At 42.2% G+C, this 23,824-nt stretch overlaps 1 protein-coding gene and 1 pseudogene across 8 annotated transcripts in view; one reads left to right on the top strand and one right to left on the bottom strand.

Annotated features, from left to right (window-relative positions):
• The window catches only part of ZBTB35 (zinc finger and BTB domain containing 35), a 33,098-nt gene extending 10,463 nt beyond the window's left edge, over positions 1 to 22,635 (top strand). For 5 of the 8 annotated variants that reach the window (XM_027101177.1, XM_027101180.1, XM_027101174.1 and 2 more), the window contains 3 exons: positions 10,610 to 11,295; positions 19,996 to 20,126; positions 20,770 to 22,635. In XM_027101177.1, coding sequence (XP_026956978.1) covers positions 10,610 to 11,295; positions 19,996 to 20,126; positions 20,770 to 21,456 — 1,504 coding nt within the window. In that variant the 3' untranslated portion in view covers positions 21,457 to 22,635. The remainder of the gene's footprint in view (positions 1 to 10,609; positions 11,296 to 19,995; positions 20,127 to 20,769) is intronic. The other 3 variants (XM_027101178.1, XM_027101179.1, XM_027101181.1) reach the window with 2 other exon arrangements.
• Positions 16,867 to 18,726, bottom strand: LOC113617582 (actin-related protein 2/3 complex subunit 1A pseudogene; annotated as a pseudogene).
• Positions 22,636 to 23,824: the final 1,189 nt, after the last annotated feature.

The raw sequence follows: 23,824 nt of genomic DNA, 5'->3' as shown, positions 1-23,824 counted from the left end.
ATTAATATGGTACTGTTTAAAAATAAGTGAGGAGGGGCTTTCCTGGTGGCGCCGTGGTTGGGGGTCCGCTTGCCGATGCAGGGGACATGGGTTCGTGCCCCGGTCCGGGAAGATCCCACATGCCGCGGAGCGGCTGGGCCCGTGAGCCATGGCCACTGAGCCTGCGCGTCCGGAGCCTGTGCTCCGCAACGGGAGAGGCCACAACAGTGAGAGGCCCGTGTACTGCAAAAAAAAAAAGTGAGGAAATCGGTGAAGATATAAGAAATAGGCCAGGTGGAAGTGATAATCAGTGAAGTTAGAAATATGATGGCAAAAATGCATGCTGTTTAAGTCTGTACACTTGCTAGATGGGCTGAGTCTAGCTCTGAGTTCTGAAGTACCAAGCGAAAAGAAAAAGGGGAAAAAAACACCTCAGTTACATTATTTATAATAAGATGAGAACAAATCAATTGCTTAGGAGCCATTCTTGGTATTAAAACACACAATTTCTCATAGGAAGTTATTAGGAAAACATTAAGTGATATAATGAATAAAGACCTCAGCATCTTACATAATGAATAGTGGCATGGTAGTGTCTAAGAACAAGAGCTCTGGAGTCAGACTGCCTCGGTCTGCTATCAGCTACTCAGTTTCCTTATCTGTCAAATGGGGATAAAAATGGTACTTTCTACATAGGATTATTTGTGAGGGTTGAATGAATGAATGTAAAGTGGTTAGCATGGAGTCTGGCATGGGGGTTGTTATTATCTCCTGGCTTTGTTTCTTGTGACCCTCAATATAGGTCATTGGTATAACACTAATGTGCAGTTTGGTAAAATCAGTTTCACATGGGACAGAATGATCTAGTCTGACTCACTGATGTGGTTCAGTCAAAAGATATAACTTAGAATAACTAAGAAATAATTGAACTGTAGTCATCCAAAAATACTATTTCTCCTAATGAGCTTTTAATTAGTTTGGTGACAGAGTTCAAGATTAGACTTTTCTGACAAGAGCGTGGTGTGTATATTTTCTCTGATGACTAGTGCTTGGCACATAGTAGGTGTCCAGTAAACATTTATGAATGGATGGATGGGTGCATGCCCATTAAAACCAAGCCAGTATTCTCCTGCAGAGAGAGCTAAGACACGGATAGCAAAATAGAGGTGTGTTGAGGATATATACCTGATTAGGTCATACCTTCTCAATGTGGAGGTAGACTAGGGGAATATATATGCATGGGGCAACATCAGATTTGTGGTTAAATCCTGTATGAGAACTTTTTGGAAACATGTTCTGTGTGGTCCCTTTGCTGCTCATGGTAGCGAGTAGCATCTTACTACAGGGAAAGTCCTGAGTAACAGAACATTGGAATATATTCTGTGACAACGGCCCAGGTTGGATTTGGTAGGCATTTAATTGAGTTCATGTGTCTAGTCATTGGGTAAGAACAGCTGGATACAGCTGTTTTACTATGCCTATTTAGAACCTTTTAGAAAGTTTATTATTATAAGACTGGGATCCTTATAATAATTATAACTGTCAGCGCTTTACAATATAAATATAGTAGCATGTTGAATTGTTTCATGAACCAGTTAGGCATGCAGTATACTCTGAAGAATTCTTCAGAAAGATAGCAGTATTACATATTGGCTGTTTATAATTGGCTGTGTATAATATTATACAATTTAGGAATAAAAATTACATAATGTAGTTGTGTTTAAATCAACCGGTGAAGGCAATTCTATACTGAGTAGACTACTGTATAACTGTTTTGCAGGTATGGAAGGTGAATAAGGCTCTTCTCACATTTGCAATATGCAAGTATTTTTGGAATATAGTGTACACTTTTTGAATGGCACTGAAAAAAAATACTAGGACCTTATTTTGCTGAAATTCCATCATTGTTTATTTAAAACTGTAGGAGAAGGTTCCTGTTATTTGTTAGGAAGAAGCATTTGCCTTACAGATTTTTTCCTCCCCAGCCTTTTAAGATGTAATTTACATATAATACAATTCACCCATCTTAATGTAGAGTTTGAATTTTGTTAATTGTACACAGTAGTGTAACCACCACCACAATCAAGACATAAAAACATTCCCATCACCCTAAGTTTTCTTATGACCCTGCAGTTGACCCTGATCCCCAGCCCCAGGCAACCAGTGATCTGATTTTTATCACTGTGGCTTTATCTTATTTAGAATGTCATATAAATGGATTCCTAAGACGTGTAGTCTTTCGTCTTTGACTTTCTTCACTTAGCGTCATATTTCAGAGGTTTGTCCATGTTGTTGTGGGTTCCTTTTTATTGCCGATTATTATTCCATTGTATGGATATACCATCTGTTACGGACATTTAGGTTGTTTCCAGTTTTTGACTATTACAAATAAAGCGGCTACGAATGTTTGTGTATAGGTCTTTGGACATATGGTTTTATTTCTCTCAGTAAATACCTAGTATTGGAATAGCTGGGTTGTATGGTAGATGTATTTAATTTTTTTTTAAGAAACTGCCAAACTGTTTTCCAAAGTGATACATTCCAACTTTCAGTGTATGAGAGTTGCAACTGCTCCACAGCCTTGCTAATACTTGGTATGATCATACTTTTTCATTTTAGCCAAGTTGGTAGGTATATAGTGGTTTTAATTTGCATTTCCCTAATGACTAATGATGTTGAGCATTTTTTCATGTGCTTTTTTGCCATCTGTTTATCTTTTTTGGTGAAGTATCTTTTGCCCGTTTTTAAAATTGGGATATTGTCAAGAACTGACAGGTGGAAGACTTTATCCTATTTGCAAGCTAATAAGTTGGCCTGCCACATTTTTATGGATGCTGGCAGAAAACATGAAACTCATGAGTCAGAAAGGACTTTATTTCTCTCACAGCATATGGAGCAGCATGAGTTTCATGTTCATATCAACATGAAGCTCATGCTGCTCCCCCCCCGCCCCGCCCTGAGTCCAGTGGGGAACGATGCAGTGGCCTCGGTGTGTACCGTGCTCACAGTGGTTTACATCACAGTTGAGGAACTCTGGGCTTTAGGAAACCCAAATATTTTATAATGAGCTGTAAGCAAACCTGCCCAGCTTCTGCCCCAGAGGGGCTGTTATCTTTATTATTCTGTATAATAAATGAACCTGCCCTCCACTCTGGTGGAAGACAGGCTCTATTTTCTAAGGCAATTTGCTGTACAGACAACCTTGAAAGATAGAACAAAAGACTGCCAGTGTGTTTGTGTATAAGATATGCAGAAACATGAGGGATCCATGGAGCGTTTTCTTCTACACTGTTTTAGCTTCTGGTGAATTTTCCCATGAGCACACTACTCCGTGACCACTCTGATTAATGTGACAAATAGGGGACTGGGACCTAATCCATTCAGTTTTTCTTACACTGGATTTAATTAAGACAACTATCAGCAGCACTCCAAGTAGCAGGATGTGGCCACCCTGCAGTGCTAAGCTTAAGCGTGCACCTACCCCGGCTAAGGTCCTGCACTCAACCAACTGAACAAATCCCTAGAAAGCCAGGTGGCTTTCTCCTTTAGTTTGTGTATTGACTTTTCCACTTAGCCCTAAACATTAATCTAAGTATAGCAAGATGTTTTAGCAATTGCACAGTCTGAGCATTGGTCCACAGGGGGAAGTCTAGGGCAAGTCTAGCCTCCATAATAACCGTGGCCAGTGATTTGAGGCTGACATGAATACCTTCCAGAGCCCAAGTAGTGTCATTGATCACATTGTCTTGAGTCAGGCACAAATTTTGTACCACCTTTTTTTTTTTTTTTTTTTTTTTTTTTTTGCGTGGTATGCGGGCCTCTCACTGTTGTGGCCTCTCCTGTTGCGGAGCACAGGCTCCGGATACGCAGGCTCAGCGGCCGTGGCTCACGGGCCTAGCCGCTCTGCAGCATGTGGGATCTTCTGGGACCGGGGCACGAACCCGTGTCCCCTGCATTGGCAGGCGGACTCTCAAGTCCCCACCTTTTTATTTGGATGACTCCCATTGTAGAGAAAACTGCCCGTAGGGCTTGCATAAATAAGTCAGTTATTCCTCCAGGACACTCCCCCAAGTAACCAAGGGTAGCCTCACTTTTGGCCACCCAGGTGGCATGTGGGATCTTAGCTCCCTGACCAGGGATTGAACCCGCGCCCCCTGCATTGGAAGTGCGGAGTCTTAACCACTGGACTGCCAGGGAAGTCCCAAGGGTAGGCTCATTTTGGAGAGACCTCCATGGTCATCTGAGAACTAAAGTGATCTACCAGTGGTGTTTCCCTAAACACTGGATGGTCCCTTCTTCCCACCTCAGAGTTGCAAGGCATATTTTTGGGAGGGAAGGAAGTTAGTACCTGGCTTCCATACAGGAAGTATAGTTGTTTGTGCCCCCAAAGGGGGACCTTCATCAGTCAGGGGCACAGGTTGACATTGTCACCAACGTTGTCTCCCTCTTTCCCAGCTCAGAATGATTGGGTCTAGGCCTTGTTTTTGGACTGAATGTCTGAGGGCAGCCAGTTCGGTCTGTTCTGTTTATCCTGAGCACCTGGATGCCAGATGAACGGCAGTCAGCCACCTCGCGAACTGAGCCTCAGCTTTGGGAATGGTAGTGGGCCAACGTCTCTTGTTTTGCATGGAGCATGCAGGACGCTTGGCCATCCCCTGCTGTTTGCAAAATACTTCTTGGTAAAGTTAAGGGAGATGGTGATCCAGTTGTCACAGCCCTCTGGCGTGGGATGGCAGATCCAGCACGTTGCAACAGTTGGGGAGAGCTGCATGAGAGCCTCTTCCTACCTGAGGAAGGCTCTAAGAGCGGTTCTGAAGAACAAAGATTTTTAATGTCCCTTCTTCCCCCATACCTCCTGGAGTCTAAGAGGTTTCTCTCCAGGTTCCAGGGTGGTGGTTCTCCCTCCACCTCCACAAAATCAGTGTATCCTATTCTAGTAGCTGTAACTCAATCCCTTTTCCAGTCATCTCCTCCCCTTACCCAGACCTTTCATCTGGAATGGTCAGGGACAAGAACATTTTATAAAACTTAAGAGACCCGTTATGTCTCCCACTTTGGCTCACAAGGGCCAATCTGATTGTACTTGGCAAGCAGTATATTCAACCAAGTGGTCATTATTCTTAGGATCTAAGATGATGTCCATTCAGTAAGAGAATCCAGATGGCTGAACTTGAACTAGGTTTGAATCTGCTAGGCCCACTTTTGACCAGGCTGTCACCTGGAAGTGGTACCAACCAGGCTGTCCCAGGGTTGCCATTAGGCAGAAGGAAAAAGATCATGTCTGAGAATGGTCGGGACAGATCCTGAACTTCCATTTAGGTTTATGTAACTTCACACCCCATTAGGCTTGATCATTACCCAGGAGGCAGCTAAAAACAGATGATCCTTTTCCGGGTAGAGCTCAGTTTGATGACCAAACTGCCTTACTAGGACTTTTGGACAAGGAGGAAGTGAGGGAAGTAGAGTCTGAAATCTTTTTGAGTCAGTAATTGAGGAAACTATTGTAATTCTCTACAATATCAATATCTGTGGATGGCAGGGAGCTTGGAAGTTTTAACAATACCTTGACTAACAGCCAATTGAATAGCTTTTGGTGCATCATTATCAGACTGCAGATGGTCCGGAAAGCTAAACATATGACACAGCTTCGTTTCAAGAGCCATCTGGTGTGGCCAGAACCAACTGCTCAGACTGGAACAGCAACAGTGTAACCTGAAAAAGCGTCAGTAGTTGTGAGGCATCAGGGATAGCCCTGAGATGGGGTGAAAGGTCTAGTGTAGTCAGTCTGCCAGGTACAGTTGGACACAATGCCCTGTATGATTTGGCCTCATTCACCATGAAACAAACAGGCCAACTTTGGCAGGTGTCACAAGTCTGACATGCGGTAGCAGCTTCTCCATCAGAAGCATAGGGTCTTTGACTTTCTGATGGTGGATGTGTCACCATGTTCAGAATAATGTTGGGCCTAGGTGGCAGTGATGGAAGTCTGGGCAGTGTAGGTTGATAAGCAACTTGATTCCAGTTGGTATCAGAGAACAGGCTTTTACCATGAGCGTCTAATCAGTTATCCAGAGAGTTGAATCAATAGCTGCTCTTCATTTCCACAGTTATTGAAAGATGGGTGTCTAATCTGCCAAGACTTGCAGGTCTCCCAGACAGCTTGGCCATTGCAACAGCCCAAGAGTCAGTAAAAATACAACAAGGCTCATAGTGGAGAGTGTCATCCAGAGCGACAAAGACAGCCTTGAGTTCTGCCTTCTGAGCAGAGCAGCCATGTCCACTTTTGGTTTTGCAAAGTTGGTGCTAAGGCTGAGCATCCGCAGCAGCCCAGTGAATACCATCAGCCTTCAGCTTAGCCAGACCATCAGTGAATCAAAGACCCCATCGATCTAGTGGCTTTCTTTGGGCAGCAGCGTGGAGGAGCTACCACTTTCTCATGTAAAGCCGAGAGACCAGCTGCTTTCTTGACTGTCACTGTTTCTTTATGACCAGTGAGACTTGTTGGGCACATCTTACCTTGCTAGTCATGAAGTCTTAGTTAACACACTCCCAAATGGCAGTATCAGGCTAGAGAGCCTCCAAGTTTCCATGGATCAGGCTTCACTTTTAACAAGAGTGCAATAGCAAGCTAATCCTTTCTTGTCAAAGGGAGTGTACCTTGTAGCCATGTCAGGGAATTGGCAAGTCCAAAATCCAGGGAATACCTTGGGGTGGAGACCACCTCCCTTTGCCAGAAGCTCTAATCTGCAAAAAGCGTCAGTCTCAGAGACTTACAGCTCAAAGAGGTCGTTAGGGTTTTGGGGCCCGAAGGTAGAGACTGTGCCACAGCTTGATGGAAACTTCCAATTCAGCCTGTTGGTTGGAGCCCCACTTAAAAGATGCTGTTTTGCGTATTGACTGATATAACGAAGAAAGTAGAATGCGCAGGTGAGGCACATATTGTCTCTAGTACCTAAAAAGTCCAGTAAGATGCTGGGTTTCATTTTTGGTGGGAAGAGGGAGGAGGTGAAAAAACAGGTTTTCTTTTACTGCTGCAGGGGATTGAGTGTTGTGAATCTGCCTGTCTAGTCCCAAGAAACTTTACCTGGTGAGCAGTCCTCTGAATTTTGTTGGGATTTATCAGCAACCTCTGCTGGTAGAGGTGTCATAACACTACGGTCAGGGCCTTTGAGACTGAGACTTCTGGCTTGCCAGTCAGTAGGATATCAACAGTATAGTACAAATTTTAGATATCAAAAGATAAGACACTTGTGCTAAATCCTGACCCAGCTACTGGTGGCTAACGTTAGGGGAGTTTGTTCCAGTAGCTCTTCTCTACATCTGGCTCTTCTCAATTGGGATGTTCCATATCTGGTACTTACGGGATGAGAAGTGGTAAATGCACATGCCATACCAATCCCTGCTGTGCATTCAGATGTCAAAGCAACAACAGTATGTAGAATCAGGCCCACCCACGGGGTCAGGACAGCCTCCCTTTCCTGCTGTGAACCTTGCCCAAGCCCCATCAGTTGAATGTAAGCGCCTCCTCTCTGTGGAACCAGGTGGGATGGTGAGTGGGACACCTGCTGGATAAAACAGAGCCATGGAAGTTTGAGCCTCTCCCATTCTTGAGTTTTCCTCAGCATACTTGGATGCATACATGGTGTCTTCACTGTTCACCCTTGGGAACAAGGAGACCTTGGCTCCAACCCTAATTATCTTTTCCAAGCTGGTGAGGTCAAGTTAGAGGCAACAGGAAGGTAGAAGGGGGGAAGTGGTATGGAGGGAGAAAGTGATTCTCTGCCAGTGAGCAAGGTACATTTTGGTTTCAAGCAGCACTGGAGCTGCACGTGGCTCAGCCAAACAAACCTCCAGTGTTTTCAGCCCACTCGAAGCCCTCTATCCGGCAGCAAAGTCATCACTACTGACACTATCAGTGTCAGTTTGGGGGACCCCTTGATTCAGTAGCCCCATCCACATTGATTTCTAGTTGGGGCCATGTCATTTATGCCTTTTAGATGACTCAGACTTGACTTCCGCAGTGGTGGCTTTTTTTCAAGAGTGTAGCTTAATCTTGGATATTTGCTGCCCCACTGTCATGATAACATCTCTTACACTTTTTCCTGGTCTAACATAAAAGGGGGCTTTTCAGCAGGCCTGACCAAAGAATTTTATATTACTTTGGATCCTTTTTTCATTCCCCAGTGACTCATCTTCATCAGCATTATAAACCCAGTTGGGCAGGAAGACTCTTGCTAGTCAATGCCTCATCGTAGGAATTTGCTTCAGAGAAGTCTCTCCAAGAGCATCCACAGCACCCTGTGGCAGCCAGGACCCACTGCAAAAAAAACTCAAGCCTTTTACAGTCATCTCCAAATAGATCTCAGGTGGACATGACAAACCGCAGGAGGAGCTGAGCCCTGAGATGGCCCAGGTGTTGCAATTCTTCCTTGCTCTACAAGCATTATGTTGCCCCCTCATCTCCCATGTGGACCAGCCAAAGTTCTAATGACTCAACTGGTTTCTGCTTGTAGCAGTTGTGAATTTCCCTCCTGGCACACTTGGTTTAGGTACATGTGGCAGTAACTTGTCTATAAAGGGGCAGAACCTCTGTCTCCACCCTCCTACTCCCTTTGAATCTTAGTGTTAATTGTTACTGTGGGCAGACTTCAGGCTGACCACCCAATTGGCAGGGAAGTCCTCCGCTGCCTCCCCCACCCCTAGCAAGTTTGCAGCAACTGGGACACAATTCCAGCAGCTGTCCTTAAACTTACTGCCCAGTACTCATCCTGTAACCACCTTCTCAGTTTTTCCTCATTAATAGGTGTCTTCGTTTCCTGGGGCTACCATAACAAAGTACCATGAACTGCATGTCTTAAAACAACACGAATGTATTCTCTCACAGTTTTCGAGGCTAGAAGTCCTAAATCAAAGTGTTGGTAGGGCCATGTTCCCTCAAAAGCCTCTAGGGGAGAATCCTTCCTTGCCCTTTCTAGTTTCTGGTAGCCCCAGGTGTTCCTTGGCTTGTGGCAGCATATCTCCAATCTCTTCCTGTATCTTCACATTGCCGTCTTCCTTCAGTGTTTTCATATGGCCTTCTCTTCTTTGGGTCCACATGTCCCTCTTCTTATAAAGACTTAGTTAGAGTAGGGCCTGCTCTAATGACCTCATCTTAACTTGATTGCGTCTGCGAAGACAATTCTAAATAAGGTTGCATTCACAGGTATCAGGGGTCAGGACTTCATCATATCTTTTGGGGGCACACAGTTGAACTCAGAGCAATAGGCAAATAAGTAGAGGACCATTTATTGCCCAGTTGACCATACAATTTGGTAAACAGGTTTACTGCCAGCTCTAGTAGGCTTCCTCAAATTCCATTTGCTCTGTGAGGTCTCATCCTTCCTGTTCCAGAAAGCCTTGTCTTTTTCAGCATCCTGTTCTTGGTTGCCAAACTTTGGCAAGATCTGTGAGATCTGAGTGTTTATCCTACTTGCAAGCCAAGAAATTATCCTGCCATGGTTTCATGGATGCTGATAGAAGATAACGGGTCTTGTAGGTCAGAAAGAAGGACTTTATTATTCTCTGCACAGCAGGCAGCATGAGTTTTCTATTTGTGCCACTTTTCCCTTCCTTAAGTCCCACAGGGGTAACATAGAGTGGCCCAGGTGAATGCTCTGCATGTGGTCGTTTTCATCACAGCTGAAGGATCTCCAGCTTAGGAAACCAAAATCTTTTAGAATGGGCTGCAAACAAACCTGCCTGACCTTTATCCCACAGTGGGGAACATTATTATATTGGACAGTAAGTAAAGGTGTCCTCTTCTCCAGTAGCAGCCACTCTGTCTTCCCAGGCTGTTGGCTCTTCAGCAAACATCCTTGAAAACTAGTCCAGAACCAAAGCTGTCAATTCACAAGATACGCAGAAACACAAGGGACTCACGGGGAATTGTCTCCCAACAGTTGTCTTAAGCCGTTGAGTTTATTGAATTGTACGAATTCTTTTTGTATTCTCTATATAAGACCTTTGACAGATACATGCTTACAAATATTTTCTCCTGGTCTATGGTGTGCCTTTCTGTTAACTGTGTATTTCAAAGGACCAAGTTTTTAATTTTGATGAAATCCATTTTATCAATGTTTGCTGAAAGTCTCTGCTTTCTGTGTGCTATTTAAGAAATCTTTCAATGTTGCAAAGATTTTTATCCTGTTTTCTTCTAGAAGTGTAATAGTTTCAGTTCTTACATTTAAGTCTATGATTCATTTTTAATTTTTTTGTGTATAATATGAGAGTAAGGGTCAAGGTTTATTTTTCCCATATAGATACCAGTTGTTCCAACACCACTGTTTTATATTTTCTTCATTAAATTACTTTGGAACCTTTTTTCAGAAGTCAGCTGACTATATATATGTAGATCTATTTCTGGACTTTATCCTCTTCCATTAATCTCCATGTGTATTCTTTCACCAATTTCACATTGTCTTAATTTTGTAGCTTTATAGTAAGTCTTGAAATCGGGTAGTATAAGTCTTACAGTCTTGTTTTCTGCCTTTCCATACAAATTTTATTATCAGCTTATCAATTCTTCCAAAAAGCCTGGTAGGATTTTGATTGATCTTACAGATTTTTTTAATCCATACATTGTGTATTTCAGGAACAAAGAAAACTCAGCTCCACTAGAGGAAACTACCACAGGAAAAAGTGAAGCAAAAAAAAGAAAGATTGCAGAAACTTCAAATGTTATCACTGAGTCATTGCCGTCTGCAGAATCTGAACCTGTTGAAATCGAGGTGGAGATTGCTGAAGGCACAATCGAAGTGGAAGATGAAGGCATTGAAACGTTAGAGGATGTGGCTACTGCCAGGCAGTCCATAAAGTATATTCAGAGCACAGGTTCCTCTGATGATTCCGCTCTGGCATTATTGGCAGATATCACCAGCAAGTACCGTCAAGGTGATAGAAAAGGGCAGATTAAAGATGAAGATGGCTGTGCCTCTGACCCCACAAGCAAACAGGTAGAAGGTATTGAAATTGTGGAACTTCAGCTGTCACATGTGAAGGACTTGTTCCATTGTGAGAAATGTAACCGTTCATTTAAATTGTTTTACCATTTTAAGGAACACATGAAATCACACTCCACTGAGAGTTTCAAGTGTGAAATATGCAATAAAAGGTATCTTCGGGAGAGCGCATGGAAACAGCACCTCAATTGTTACCACCTTGAAGAAGGTGGAGTCAGTAAGAAGCAAAGAACTGGGAAAAAAATTCACATATGTCAGTACTGTGAGAAACAGTTTGACCACTTTGGACATTTTAAAGAGCATCTTCGAAAGCATACAGGTAATTAGCAAATACTTTATGTTAAAAGTATAGATTTTCCACATTCACTTGAAGCTAAGTGTCTAAATCCTTTTTTCTTATTTTAATTAGCACCACAGGAACCACTTCCTTTGTTCCCTAATGTGCCGGCTGAGCACACAGTGTTTTTATAATATTCGTTGAAATATTTACGCTTTCAAAGCAAAATCAGTACTAACTTTGAAAGTAATTTTCATTCTTACATCTTGGCAATTTTTATAATTTAAAAAAAAATACATAAGACGGTTGTGATTCTTTATTAATGGTTATAGATTATGAGATTTTAATTACAGTGAAACTTCACTGTTAACTGTTTTTACTTTCCCTGCCTTATGTTAACAGATTACATAGATGGGTACATTTGCAAACAATCCCAAATATGTTTATACCTTTGCATACATTTGGTTATCTGTTTTGACCTGGCAGATAGGAAGGCAGTATTTGTCCATCTCCTTCATCTCTCCAAGGGCAAACATGTCAGGACTGGTGCACAGCCAGGGAGATGAAAAGTGTAAGGTCTCTGTACTCTCCTAAGAGCCATCCCAGACGTGAGGGAGATGTCCAGGGAGTCTGCCTTAGAACCTCTGGCCCTTCTAGTTCTGCATCCATCCCTGAGCCTATTTTTCTCCCTGTCAGAGTCCCTGTCCTTGGTCCCACGCCCCAAGCTTTCTCTGCTAGGTCTTCTGTGCCATACACAGGAGTTACCACCACGAATGACTTGGAATCTTGGGGAGTCCCTAAACCCCCTGTGACAAAGGTGTGGGGAAAGCAGTTGCTGCAGAGTGCTAAGTGTCAGACTTCTGGACATTTGTTCCCAAGTTCTTACTCTGTGAGATGGTTAAGGCTGTTGAGACTATTAATACAGTGAATACAATATAGTTATCCCACACTATTCAGAATCTTTCTCTTTGATGCTAGAGTTTGGAGAACTTTGGATGAAATTTTTTCGTAGATCCCTTGCTGTCCAGAGTTGCTTGCTACATACTGCTTGAAACTGAGAAAACATAGATTCAAATAGTGTGGGATCCCTCACTATTCAAACCCTTGTTAGTAATACTCAAGAACTGGATAAATAAGTGAACAGCAAGGGAATCTCCTAATTTACTTAAAGGCTCACTATGAATTTAGAAGGCTTTAAGGTAACTAATTTGGGGTAACTAATAGGCATTCATGAAATCTTTGGGGAAAATGCTTTCTGGTTTTACAAACATTATATGTAAAGACCTGTTGTATATTTGGAAACTGCCTAAAGGTATAGTTTTTAGTCATTAAAAAACAAATAAGCACCTATGTTAATGGTCTTCTGATGAACATGTTTGTGGTAACTGTGGATTAGTTTTGCAAAAGCATTGGTGTACCTGCAGCACAACTTAGTAAATAAATGTTACTTGGTGACTAGCACACTTTGATAGGAGTTTCCAGTACTCCAACAGATAATCACTTCTATATTATTTCCTATCAGTGTGAAAGTAGAAACAATTGTCTCTTTTACCCAAAACACTACCTAGTGACTTACCTGTTTGAAAATAGGACAACGCAAACCATTTTGGAAGTTTTTAAATATGCTTTCCAAGCCCTGCACATTGTATTTTGGATTGAGCAGAAAAGTATAGAGCTAAATCACATTATGGGTTTTTTTTTAAATTTATTTATTTTATCCATTTTTGGCTGCGTTGGGTCTTCGTTGCTGCACACGGGCTTTCTCTAGTTGTGGCGAGCGGGGGCTACTCCTCGTTGTGGTGCGCAGGCTTCTCATTGCGGTGGCTTCTCTTGTTGCAGAGCAGGGACTCTAGGCGCACGGGCTTCAGTAGTTGCAGCACACGGGCTCAGTAGTTGTGACTTACAGGCTCTAGAGCGCAGGCTCAGTAGTTGTGGTGCACGGGCTTAGTTGCTCCACGGCATGTGGCATCTTCCTGGACCAGGACTTGAACCCGTGTCCCCTGCATTGGCAGGCGGATTTTTAACCACTGTGCCACCAGGGAAGCCCCACATTATGTTTTATGTCTGTGTTTCCCTTCAAAATGATGTGAGATAACTTAAGTAACTAAGTTAAGTAGTTGTTACAAATTACAGAACCAGATGCCCTTTGAAGGAACAGTTCAGTATGTAAAGCAAACTGAACTTTTATTGTCTTTTTTAACCTCGATCAATTATTGTACTAGTAATTAGTCACAAGACAGCATATGTGATCAGTGATTTAGTAAATTCAAGAGGAACATAAGTAAACAGGTTTTTTTTTTTATAAATTTATTTATTTTTGGCTGTGTTGGGTCTTCGTTTCTGTGCGAGGGCTTTCTCTAGTTGGCGAGCGGGGGCCACTCTTCATCACGGTGCGCAGGCCTCTCACTATCACGGCCTCTCTTGTTGCGGAGCACAGCCTCCAGGCACGCAGGCTCAGTAGTTATGGCTCACGGGCCCAGTTGCTCTGCGGCATGTGGGATCTTCCCAGACCAGGGCTCGAACCCGTGTCCCCTGCATTGGCAGGCAGTTTCTCAACCACTGCGCCACCAGGGAAGCCCCCAGTAAACAGTTTTTAATTGTGTTTGTGTTAATAAAGGGTGGATCATTTTTCACTTATAACAAACTAAGTGTAAAGATAAATGGTCCCGTTCCTGTTTCCTACTCTCAACATATACATAATATACCCCCCTCAATTTCATATTTTGTATACTTTCATTAGTTTAGTGCTTTGGTTTCTTGTATGTTCTTAAAGCATGCACGGTAATCCACGCTTGATTTGCAAAATTTTGGCTGTTACTTGTCCTGAATTACTTTGTTTCCATTTGGAAAATAGTGATGATAATGCCAGCCTGCTAGGTCATGGAGATAAATTTTAGAGTCCCTGCCTTCAAGGAGTTCAAAGTTACGTTAGGGGAGACAAGCAGGCACAATCAGCTAAGTGCTGATAGAGGTAAGCACAGAGTCTTATGGGAATGCCTGCTTGTGCTGTTTATGATGAAAGAGACAAGGATGGCTTCCTAGAGGGTTTACCCTATGACTCCCAAAGGAAAAGGAGTTAGCCAGGAGATAAACGTTCCAGACAAAAGAAATTAAGTGTACACAGACATAGAGGAGAGATAAGTCACTCATTTGGAGTACTTGCTAGCAGGTTGTTATGACTGGAGGATTGGGTCCGAATGCCAGGAGATGCAGCTAAAGAGTTTGGAGGGCTGACCATGTGGCGTGCACTTAGGCATCATGGACGATCTCCCAGTGGTTCAAGGACGAGAGAGAAAATGATGGGAGATGAGGCTAAGATCATGTAGTTATTTTCATTTAAGTGCTGTAAATGAGTTTGGATTTTTATCTTGAAAGACTCTGGGTCACTTTAAAGAAATTTAAGCCAGGGAGTTTTCTGATTAAATTTATGCTTTAGAGAGAGAGAACTGGCAGGATAGATTGGAGTGGGTGAAGCCTACTGCGTCTAATTCGAAGGCTGTTGGAGTAATCTAAACAAGGATGGGGGATTGAATAAAGGCGGTAATAGTGAAAAAGGGTTGGAGATACAACATTAAGTAGGCAGAATCAACAGGGTTTGGTGATTGGTGAGATGTAGGGGTAAAAGAGAAGGTGACTCCCAGCTTTCTGATTTGGGTGGCTACATGATTGGAAGTTTATTAATTTAGAAAGAAAAATATAGAAGGGTAAGATTTGTGGGTGGGGGGAGAGAGCCAGATATATTGACAGATATGCCTGTGGAACATCGCATGTGAAAGAATCCAAAGATGACCTGTAACCATGTTTTCAAGTAATTGTTCCCTAGTTGCCCAGAGAGGTAGTGTGGAATTGTAGGAAAACATCTGGGTCCGGAAACCATAATTAGATTGAGGCTCCAGGTTTTTTTTATTTTTTGTTTTTTGGGTTTTTTTTTGGCCACACTGCGCAGCTCGCGGGATCTTAGTTCCCTGACCAGGGATTGAACCCTGGCCCTGGCAGTGAAATTGCCAAGTCCTAACCACTGGACCGCCAGGGAATTCCCAGGCTCCAGTTCTGACATTTGTCAGCTTGATGAACTTTATCTTTGGGCCTCTTTCCTTGTCTGTGTAAATAAGAATAATGATGCCTACTTTACAGGGTTGTGACAAATAAGAGAAAATGATAAAAGCACTTGGAAGACTGTACTTTCTACACATCTAAAGTATAATCAATCTCTTACAATTCCTAGATTTTATTGGGCTTATTAAACTAAATTTTTAAATAGCAGAAGCTCAAAAGATGTGCACTGAAAAGTGAATCTCTTTCCTACTTAAATAGATATCCCCAGAAGCAGTTACTGACATCGTTTCCTTATTTGTCCTTCCAGATATATTCTTTGCATTTTCAAGTAACCATAAACAGACACACACAGAAGTTTTGAAACAAACAAACAGGAGCATGCAATACAGTGTTACGCCATTTAATTTATCTTGAACTCTTTTTAATGTGTGAAACATTCATGAATCTACTTAATTTTTTTCACTGTGGCTGCATGGTATTTCAGTGTTTGGGTATGCCATAATTTACTTACTCCTGTGGATACACTTTTAGGTTGTTGCTAGTCTTTTACTATTACACACTGTGCTGCAATAAACACACCTGTACATAATCTTTGTGTACATGTTCAAATAACTTAATTTTTGACAGCAGAATTGCCAAGTCACAGAATATGTGCATTGTAAATCTTGGCAAATATTATCAAATTGCCCTTTAAAGAGGTTATGACAGTTTTCATCTGTAGGCTTCATTTATAGTAAAAAATTATACACTATTAAAACTATTCTAGTTAGCAGTATCTCCCAACATTTGGGGAGTTGTAAAGGAGTTTCTATACCAACAATAATTCTAGGTGATTAGGTCTTCTCTCTCAAATGAATTTTTTCATCTCATGAAAATTATATAAAAAATAAGCTATAATTGTTTTGTCAGGGATAAAACACAGCTCAGAGTTACTTGACTGTGTCTGTTCCACGTGAGTATGAGGGTCATGTCTAGGACCAGATCATCACTGAGGTTCCACCTCTGAAATCTTAGTCCTGTTCTCTACAAGCATCATCCTGTCTCTTGAATTCTCACTGCTTTCCTTACTTTGATTGTGGGAGTCTACCTCATTTAGCCTTCCTGTCTTTCCATACCCCTTTCCACCTAGTTTATTGCCCCGTTTCTGACGTTATCTTGTCCTCATTGTATATATCTTGAGTCACTTTTTCTTGTACTCTAAGCATATTCCCTTTGGCTCCCCCCCCATTCAGTATTTTTATTTAATTTTTTAGCGGACAATTTACATACCTCCCCCCCCTTCCTTTAAGTTAGTGTGACAATTTTCCATAATAAACTACTTAAAGAGAAGCTTTGGTCAAGAATGGAATGAGGGCTTCCCTGGTGGCGCAGTGGTTGAGAGTCCGCCTGCCGATGCAGGGGACATGGGTTCGTGCCCCAGTCCGGGAAAATCCCACATGCCGCGGAGCGGCTGGGCCCGCGAGCCATGGCCGCTGAGCCTGCGCTTCCGGAGCCTGTGCTCCGCAACGGGAGAGGCCACAACAGTGAGAGTCCCGCCTACCGCAAGAAAAAAAAGAATGGAATGAAATAGCAAAACAAAACCCAAATCACTGCTGCTTTTAAAAAACCAACGCTTTCACCAATTATCCTCAAACAAAACACACAACAAGGTTTGCGCCATATGTGTCTTCAGTGTTTCCTGGCGGCCGGCTCTCCTACCCATGATGCAAATGGCGCAGCTGCCCGGCGCAGCCTGTCCGTCCTCATGCTGGATCTGGGAGGCTCGCTCAGCTTCACATTATCCGAAGGCCCTGGATAGAAGACTCTAAGGTCTTGAAATCCCAAATGGTCATGGCTCCATCGATGCCAGTAGTGCAAAATTTGCGACAATCTTGCTTGTCCACCTCATAAATAGGCACTTGAGTGATGCTGTTCTGGTGCAGCGTCTCCAGGGCCGTGTTGCGGTCCTCGGTCGTGGCCCGCCTGCCCATGTTGCGGAAGCGCTGCATGGCCGACATGTTGCGTTGGATGCTCTGTTTCGGGATGTCTAGCTTGGAGACGAAGGTCAAGCAGCCGCGGTCGGCGCAGCTAAAGAGCATGGGGCAGCAGTCACGGCCGGCGGCCACGACGCTATTTTCTGAGACGAAGCGCACACTCAGGAGGGGCAGGAACTCTTGTCTTCAGAGTTGAGACCTGCACACTTTTTGAGGCATCGGCAACGGACACGGTGCTGTCGTGGCTGACCCAGGCCAGGCGGCTCCCGCTGGTGGAGAAGCTGACCCCGTGCACCCAGCCGCCAGTGCCACTGCCACCAAACTCTGACATCAGCTGACCAAAAGGCATCTTGCTGCCCCAGGGCGTACTGGCTGGCTTCTCATCCACTTCTTTAATGTAGGCAAAAAACACTCTGCCTTTGAAATCACACGATCCTGCTGCCAGCAAGACGTTGTTGGGATGCCAATCCAAGCTGAGGACCGTGGAGCGAATGGGTTTTTTAATGTGCTTGCTTACCCACTGGTCATTTTCGGACTCAAAGTAACAGAAATGAGTCGTGCTCCGCTGCCCACAGCAAATTTGTTCTGCAGCGGGGACCACTTGACAAAAGTGGCTGCACGGTTAATTCTCAGGATCACCAGGGTCGGCTTCCAGACACCATCTTTCTGACTCCACACGTAGGCATTGCGGTCAGGCCCACAAGTGACGACGCGGTCACTCTTGGGAGCCCAGTCGATACCTGTGATGTGTCTGCTGTGCTCCTTGAGTTCATGAGCTTTCACCCACTGGCTCCCGTTCTTCTCATAGATGTGGACTTCGTGGTTTTGGGGGCTAAGGGCAATCTAGGTACGATCCCTGTTCCAGGCATGACAGGTGATTGGCTCTAGTAAAAAACTGACGCAGGGACATTATTCTTAGTGCCTTCAAAGGACAGACAGCTGGGGGTCGGGGCCGTCCGAACGGGCTCGGAGCGTTGAATTCGCGGACTCTGGTCAGTCAACGCGAACAGGCTCCAGCAGGTGCGGGCGGAGGACCGAGGCCCTGCTCCCTTTGGCTTTTGAACCCTACATCCTGGAACCAATTATTGCAGTCATTTACTTCTGCTCCCTGCTGAGCACTGCTGGAAAAAATTCTTATCAGACCTTAAGTTAGGCCTTTTGGTGTCTGATTTATATCTTTCCTTTCCTAATTGGCATTCTAGACCTTCAGTGCAGCACTCAAGACCTATGCCCACACCCCACCCCAGCAGGTGACATGTTTGTCTGACTTCCTACCCCCAACCTAGCTGTGTTGTAAACTATGTGGTTCCTCGTTGTCTCCTTCTGTTTTATTACAGAGAAAGATATTTCCCTTTTCTTCAAGGCCAATCCTGAATCCCACACCTTGATGTCTCCTCCAAGACCATGTTTCATCTGTCATTCCTACTACTCTCTCCTTCTCCTTCAGCAAATAAGTAATGACTCTCTTCTGGCTTAGAGAACCTCTTATTGACATGTCCCCCTCTAGCCATGTCTCCTCTTTACTTCCAAGCCTTCTTGAAAGAATTTCTGTACTGACAGTTTCCATTAACTTGCCTCACTCATGCTCCCTTATCCCACTGTAGTGTGGCTTCTGATTCTACCACACCACTCACAGTGTTCTTGCTAGAGTTATTCCAATCCCCTGTTGTTATCCTACCTGATCTTTCTGTTCACTTAGGCGCTGTTTATTACCTCATCTTCCTGAAATTTCTTTCTTAATTTTCCTCAGTGTTCTTTCCTTCTACTTTTGGCTATTCTTTCTGTTTTCTTTGCTTGCTTCATCTAGCTGCTGTTTTAACTGGATGTTTTATTGGATTCTGTATCTGTATGTCAGTCCACCCTCTGTTCAGCTCCAGATTTGTCTATGTAACTGTCTACCAGATTTTCCACTTTGCTTTGAGTACCTCAGACTCACTGACTCAAAAATGAATTTATAATCTTCCCTAGCACATCCCACTCCAAACCTACTGGGACTCCTCTGTTCTTTATTCTGGTTGGTATTCTAAGCCAGAGATCTGGGAGTCAGTATGACACCTCCCTCCTTACCCCTCACCTGCCATGCTGTTTTACACTTCTGTGCCTCTGCCTAGTATAACCTACTTCTTTCCTGTCCTTCGCTCATTCCATTCCAGGCAGAATTCATCACTCTCCTCCTCTGTACTGCTGCAGTCCCATTTCCCATTGCCCTCTTCTCTGTAACAGGCCTTCTGTGGTGCATTGCATTTGTTTATGTTCATGTATTTCACCTTTCTGAAATACTCTGGCCTATGATATGAAGTTTTTAAAAACAAGGACAGTTTATCTTCATTACCTGGCACGTGGCCTGGCAACACAATAATTGCTCAAAAAATGCTTGTGGAATGGAGAGGGGTGCATGTCCCCAAAAAGGAAATTGACCTTGATTTTTATCTAAGGGAAAATATACAATTTTTTAAGAAATGCAAAAACATGGAACAATATTCAGATCCAAATTTTATTTCTTTGCCAGAGCACAGATATAATCACAAGAATCATTAAAAACTTACTATTTCCACCTCTTAGAATAGTCTTTTGGATGTGGTGGAAACATCTGAGTTATAAATTCTGATCCTTCTTTCAAGAAGGTGCTATTAGAATTAACCAAAAAGAAAAAACTTTTTGCATTTTCTGTTTTTCTTAATTTGTCAATATGATTTTTTTTCTATTCTAACAGGTGAAAAACCTTTTGAATGTCCAAATTGTCATGAACGATTTGCTAGAAATAGCACCCTCAAATGTCACCTGACTGCATGCCAAACTGGAGTGGGGGCAAAAAAGGGAAGAAAGAAGCTTTATGAATGTCAGGTATGTGTGGATGTATTCCGTCCTTAGCAAAGGAGTCTGCGTTTGAAATCATTAGAGGTGAAGGGTGACAGACCTAGAGCAAAGGTATAGAGCTGACAACTTTAGAAAGAAATGAGAGTAAAGAACATCATTGTCCTGCTTTCATAAGGGGGAATAGTAATAGTAGTAGTTGTTTTTATCCAACCCTAGATGATACCAATGTCAATAAAACTATGTCCTAAGTAACATAGTCTGAAACTATGGTTATTCTTAACCATAGAACAATCATTAGAATTCAGGAGTGGGGTGGAGGAGGCAGACCAGCTATAATTGGCGGCTCTTCCATGATTAGTGTGTATTTATCCCACATGGTGAAATTGTTCTTAATGTTGATATCACGGAAGAAATTGTAATAGTGTTACTTTATAGTCCTTTAATATAGGCAATATTAAAATGTTTCCCCAAAAGGATTTAAGTTGTTAGCTAATCAGGTAAAAGATCAAATAAACAAAAGAATTATGAAATTCCCTTAGACTATGTTACACATGTCATATTTATAACATTTTCAGAAAAATCTTCAACTTTTTTCTTATAGAGAATAAATGCATCCATATTTCCTTCAGTTTGAATATAAGTGTTAACACCAAATGTTTGGTTATTTCAGGTCTGTAATAGTGTGTTTAACAGCTGGGACCAGTTCAAAGATCACTTGGTAATACACACTGGAGATAAACCCAACCATTGTACTTTGTGTGACTTGTGGTTTATGCAAGGAAATGAATTAAGGAGGCATCTCAGTGATGCTCATAATATTTCAGAGCGTCTAGTAACTGAAGAAGTTCTTTCAGTAGAAACACGTGTGCAAACTGAACCTGTGACATCAATGACTATTATAGAACAAGTTGGGAAGGTGCACGTGTTACCATTGCTTCAGGTTCAAGTGGATTCGGCACAAGTGACTGTGGAACAGGTCCACCCAGATCTGCTCCAGGACAGCCAAGTGCACGATTCACATATGAACGAGCTTCCAGAACAGGTCCAGGTAAGTTATCTAGAAGTGGGTCGAATTCAGACTGAAGAAGGTACCGAAGTACATGTAGAGGAGCTGCACGTTGAACGGGTAAATCAGATGCCAATGGAAGTACAAACTGAGCTTCTAGAAGCAGACTTGGATCAAGTGACCCCTGAAATCATGAACCAAGAGGAGAGAGAGCCTACCCAAGCAGATGCTGCTGCGGCGGCCAGAGAAGATCACGAAGATGCTGAGGGTTTAGAGACCAAATCAACAGTGGATTCCCAAGCTGAAAAGTCAGAAAATGAGAACAGAACACCTATGCCAGTTTTAGAATGAAATAACAAATGAATATATTTTTAAATTTATGTGTTGAGTTTTTGAACTGATGATGGGCAGTGTGACTGTCCTTAAGCTAACAGACATGTGGACCAAAGTTAAGCTCTTTCCTGTTGTGTTGAACTGTTTCTATTGAAACAAACTGATTTTCCCCCACTTGATGCCACAGAGGAGGGATCTTTCCCATAAGTGAATGGGAAGCTTTGAGAAGTATATTTCTGGAAAACTGAAATGGATTATATTCTTATTATATAGTTGGGTACGAATGTATCTATTTTCATTGTGGTAAGGGTTCTCCCTTCTCTCTTTGCCCAGTCATGTCCTTCCTCAAGTTTTTTTTCCCCCATATTGTAAAATCAAACATAAAATCATTAGAATACAAGTTTATGTATTCTAATGCATGTTAGAATATTTGAATATATAGGAAACACAAGGCTGCATGAAGAAAAGTGCATTGTTACTGTGCAGTTAAATTTTGGCTTCTGGCTTTCTTTAGCTTGAACAACACTCTTGTCTACCCTGACAGTCACAGATGTCATCTCTGCAACAGAAACGGTGGTGGTGGCGGCAAATTTCTAGAATGTTTAAAAACCAACCACACCCATGTGCCTTTTCAAATTCAACTAAACTTCTGTAAAGCGCCTCTGGGTCTTTCAGAGTTTGTGTTGCAAGGAGCAATGTAGGTCATGCTATAGCACTCGGTATTTTCCTTACAGTGACAGCTACCGGTTCTTTTTCACTTCAGTTAGATTGAGAAATTTCATTCAGTGGCGGCTGAAGGGCCATTTTCAATTGGGAAAATTCACTTATATCTGTGGTAAACTTTATTTTGATGAAAAGTTGCACTAGTATTTTACCACCAGATGAAAAAAAAGATGAGCATCACTTAAAAATTAATGTATTTAAAAGTACAGAGAAAAAACATGTATATAATATATTAGGCTTTGTTTTGAATGAATCTTTTTCCCCAATCCTTAATGTAAAGATCTTGTGCTATAACTTTTAAAGCCATACAAATAAGAGTGCTAAACTGTGGACTTAAAAGTAGGTGTGTAAATATTTTTAATCAGTATTACTTGGAAAATAAAATATAACAACCACATACACCAATATGCTATTTTCTTTACCTGTTAAATATTGGGAGATATTTACATTTTTAAAGTAAACTTTAAAATTATGTGTTCATGACTCTTTTTTCACCTTACCAGTGTGGAAGTTGGTTTGTGGTCAGAGATGTCTTCTCATCTGTATTAACATGACTGATAACACGAATTGAGATATAAAATTCTCAGTACACATCTCCAGTCCCCAAAAATCAGTTCAAAAGAAAGGAAGGAGGAAGAGGTTGATATTTGCTCTTCTGTATGGTGGAGCACAATAGCCAATGGGATTTTAGTACAGCCTATTTTAAAAATACTTTCTCCACTTACTAGTGTGTTAAATTTAAAAGATCAATTCAACATGACTTTTAGTAATGCTGATGTTAAATGGTATCACATTTATGAAATTACTGAAGAGGATGGCTTCACACAACTGGAGAAGTCATGGATTTAAAGATAATAGGAATTAGAAGGTGGTTTTTATTTTAGGATCAAAGTGTATGAACATTTCCAAGTCTGTTCTCTTTGGCAGTTGGGTATCTGCTACAAAGCTTATATTTTTATTTATATATATATATTTTTTCTTTTTTTAAGTCAGAAAATACTAATGATAGAATTATATCATATTGAATTTTTCAGTTTGCCTTAAGATGTCCACGTTCCTGAGTTAGTTGTAGTTTAAAGAAATGTTTACATTCCTGACATAACAGTGGTCTCAAGTATATAAATTATTAGTTAGTATCTAGTGAATTTTGAATGCTGAAAATAGCTCATGCTGTGCCCTTAAGCCAAGGTATGAAACAAGGTTTATTTTTAAACATAATCTTTCTAGAGCCCTGACCACAAGGTAGAGATCAGGGACAAAGGCACAGCAAAGCATTAAAATTATCAATTGAGTTTTTAGATTTGGCAAGGCCTTTCAGAACAGGTTTGAGGGACAGGTATAGTTCATTTTACTTTTCCCAAAAGTGAAGGCTGTATCAGCGTGCTCCAAATGCCAGTAAATTTGATTGCAGAAGAGAGAAAGCTACCCACTGGTGGTAAACCTTAGGTTGACTAGGACTTGGCAGTTCATAAAGCATTTTACAGTAACAGCTATTAAAAACCATGATGTATATTGAAGTACTGAACTGGGTATTTTGTTCCTCTCACTTTACTCCTACTGGAGTTTTTAGCTAGGTCTACAGTGTGACACCTGGGCAGTAGTGCCAGACATGGGTCATCATAGGAATCCCAAGAGCACTGGAGAATGATAGGAGAGCCTCTTC

This window comes from Aethalodelphis obliquidens, unplaced genomic scaffold, assembly GCF_003676395.1.
Source record: "Aethalodelphis obliquidens isolate GAN/ISIS:26980383/991018 unplaced genomic scaffold, ASM367639v1 scaffold4, whole genome shotgun sequence".
NCBI classification, from domain to species: Eukaryota; Metazoa; Chordata; class Mammalia; order Artiodactyla; family Delphinidae; genus Aethalodelphis; species Aethalodelphis obliquidens.
Note: the sequence above shows the minus strand (reverse complement) of the source record. Positions and strands in the feature narration are given on the sequence as shown.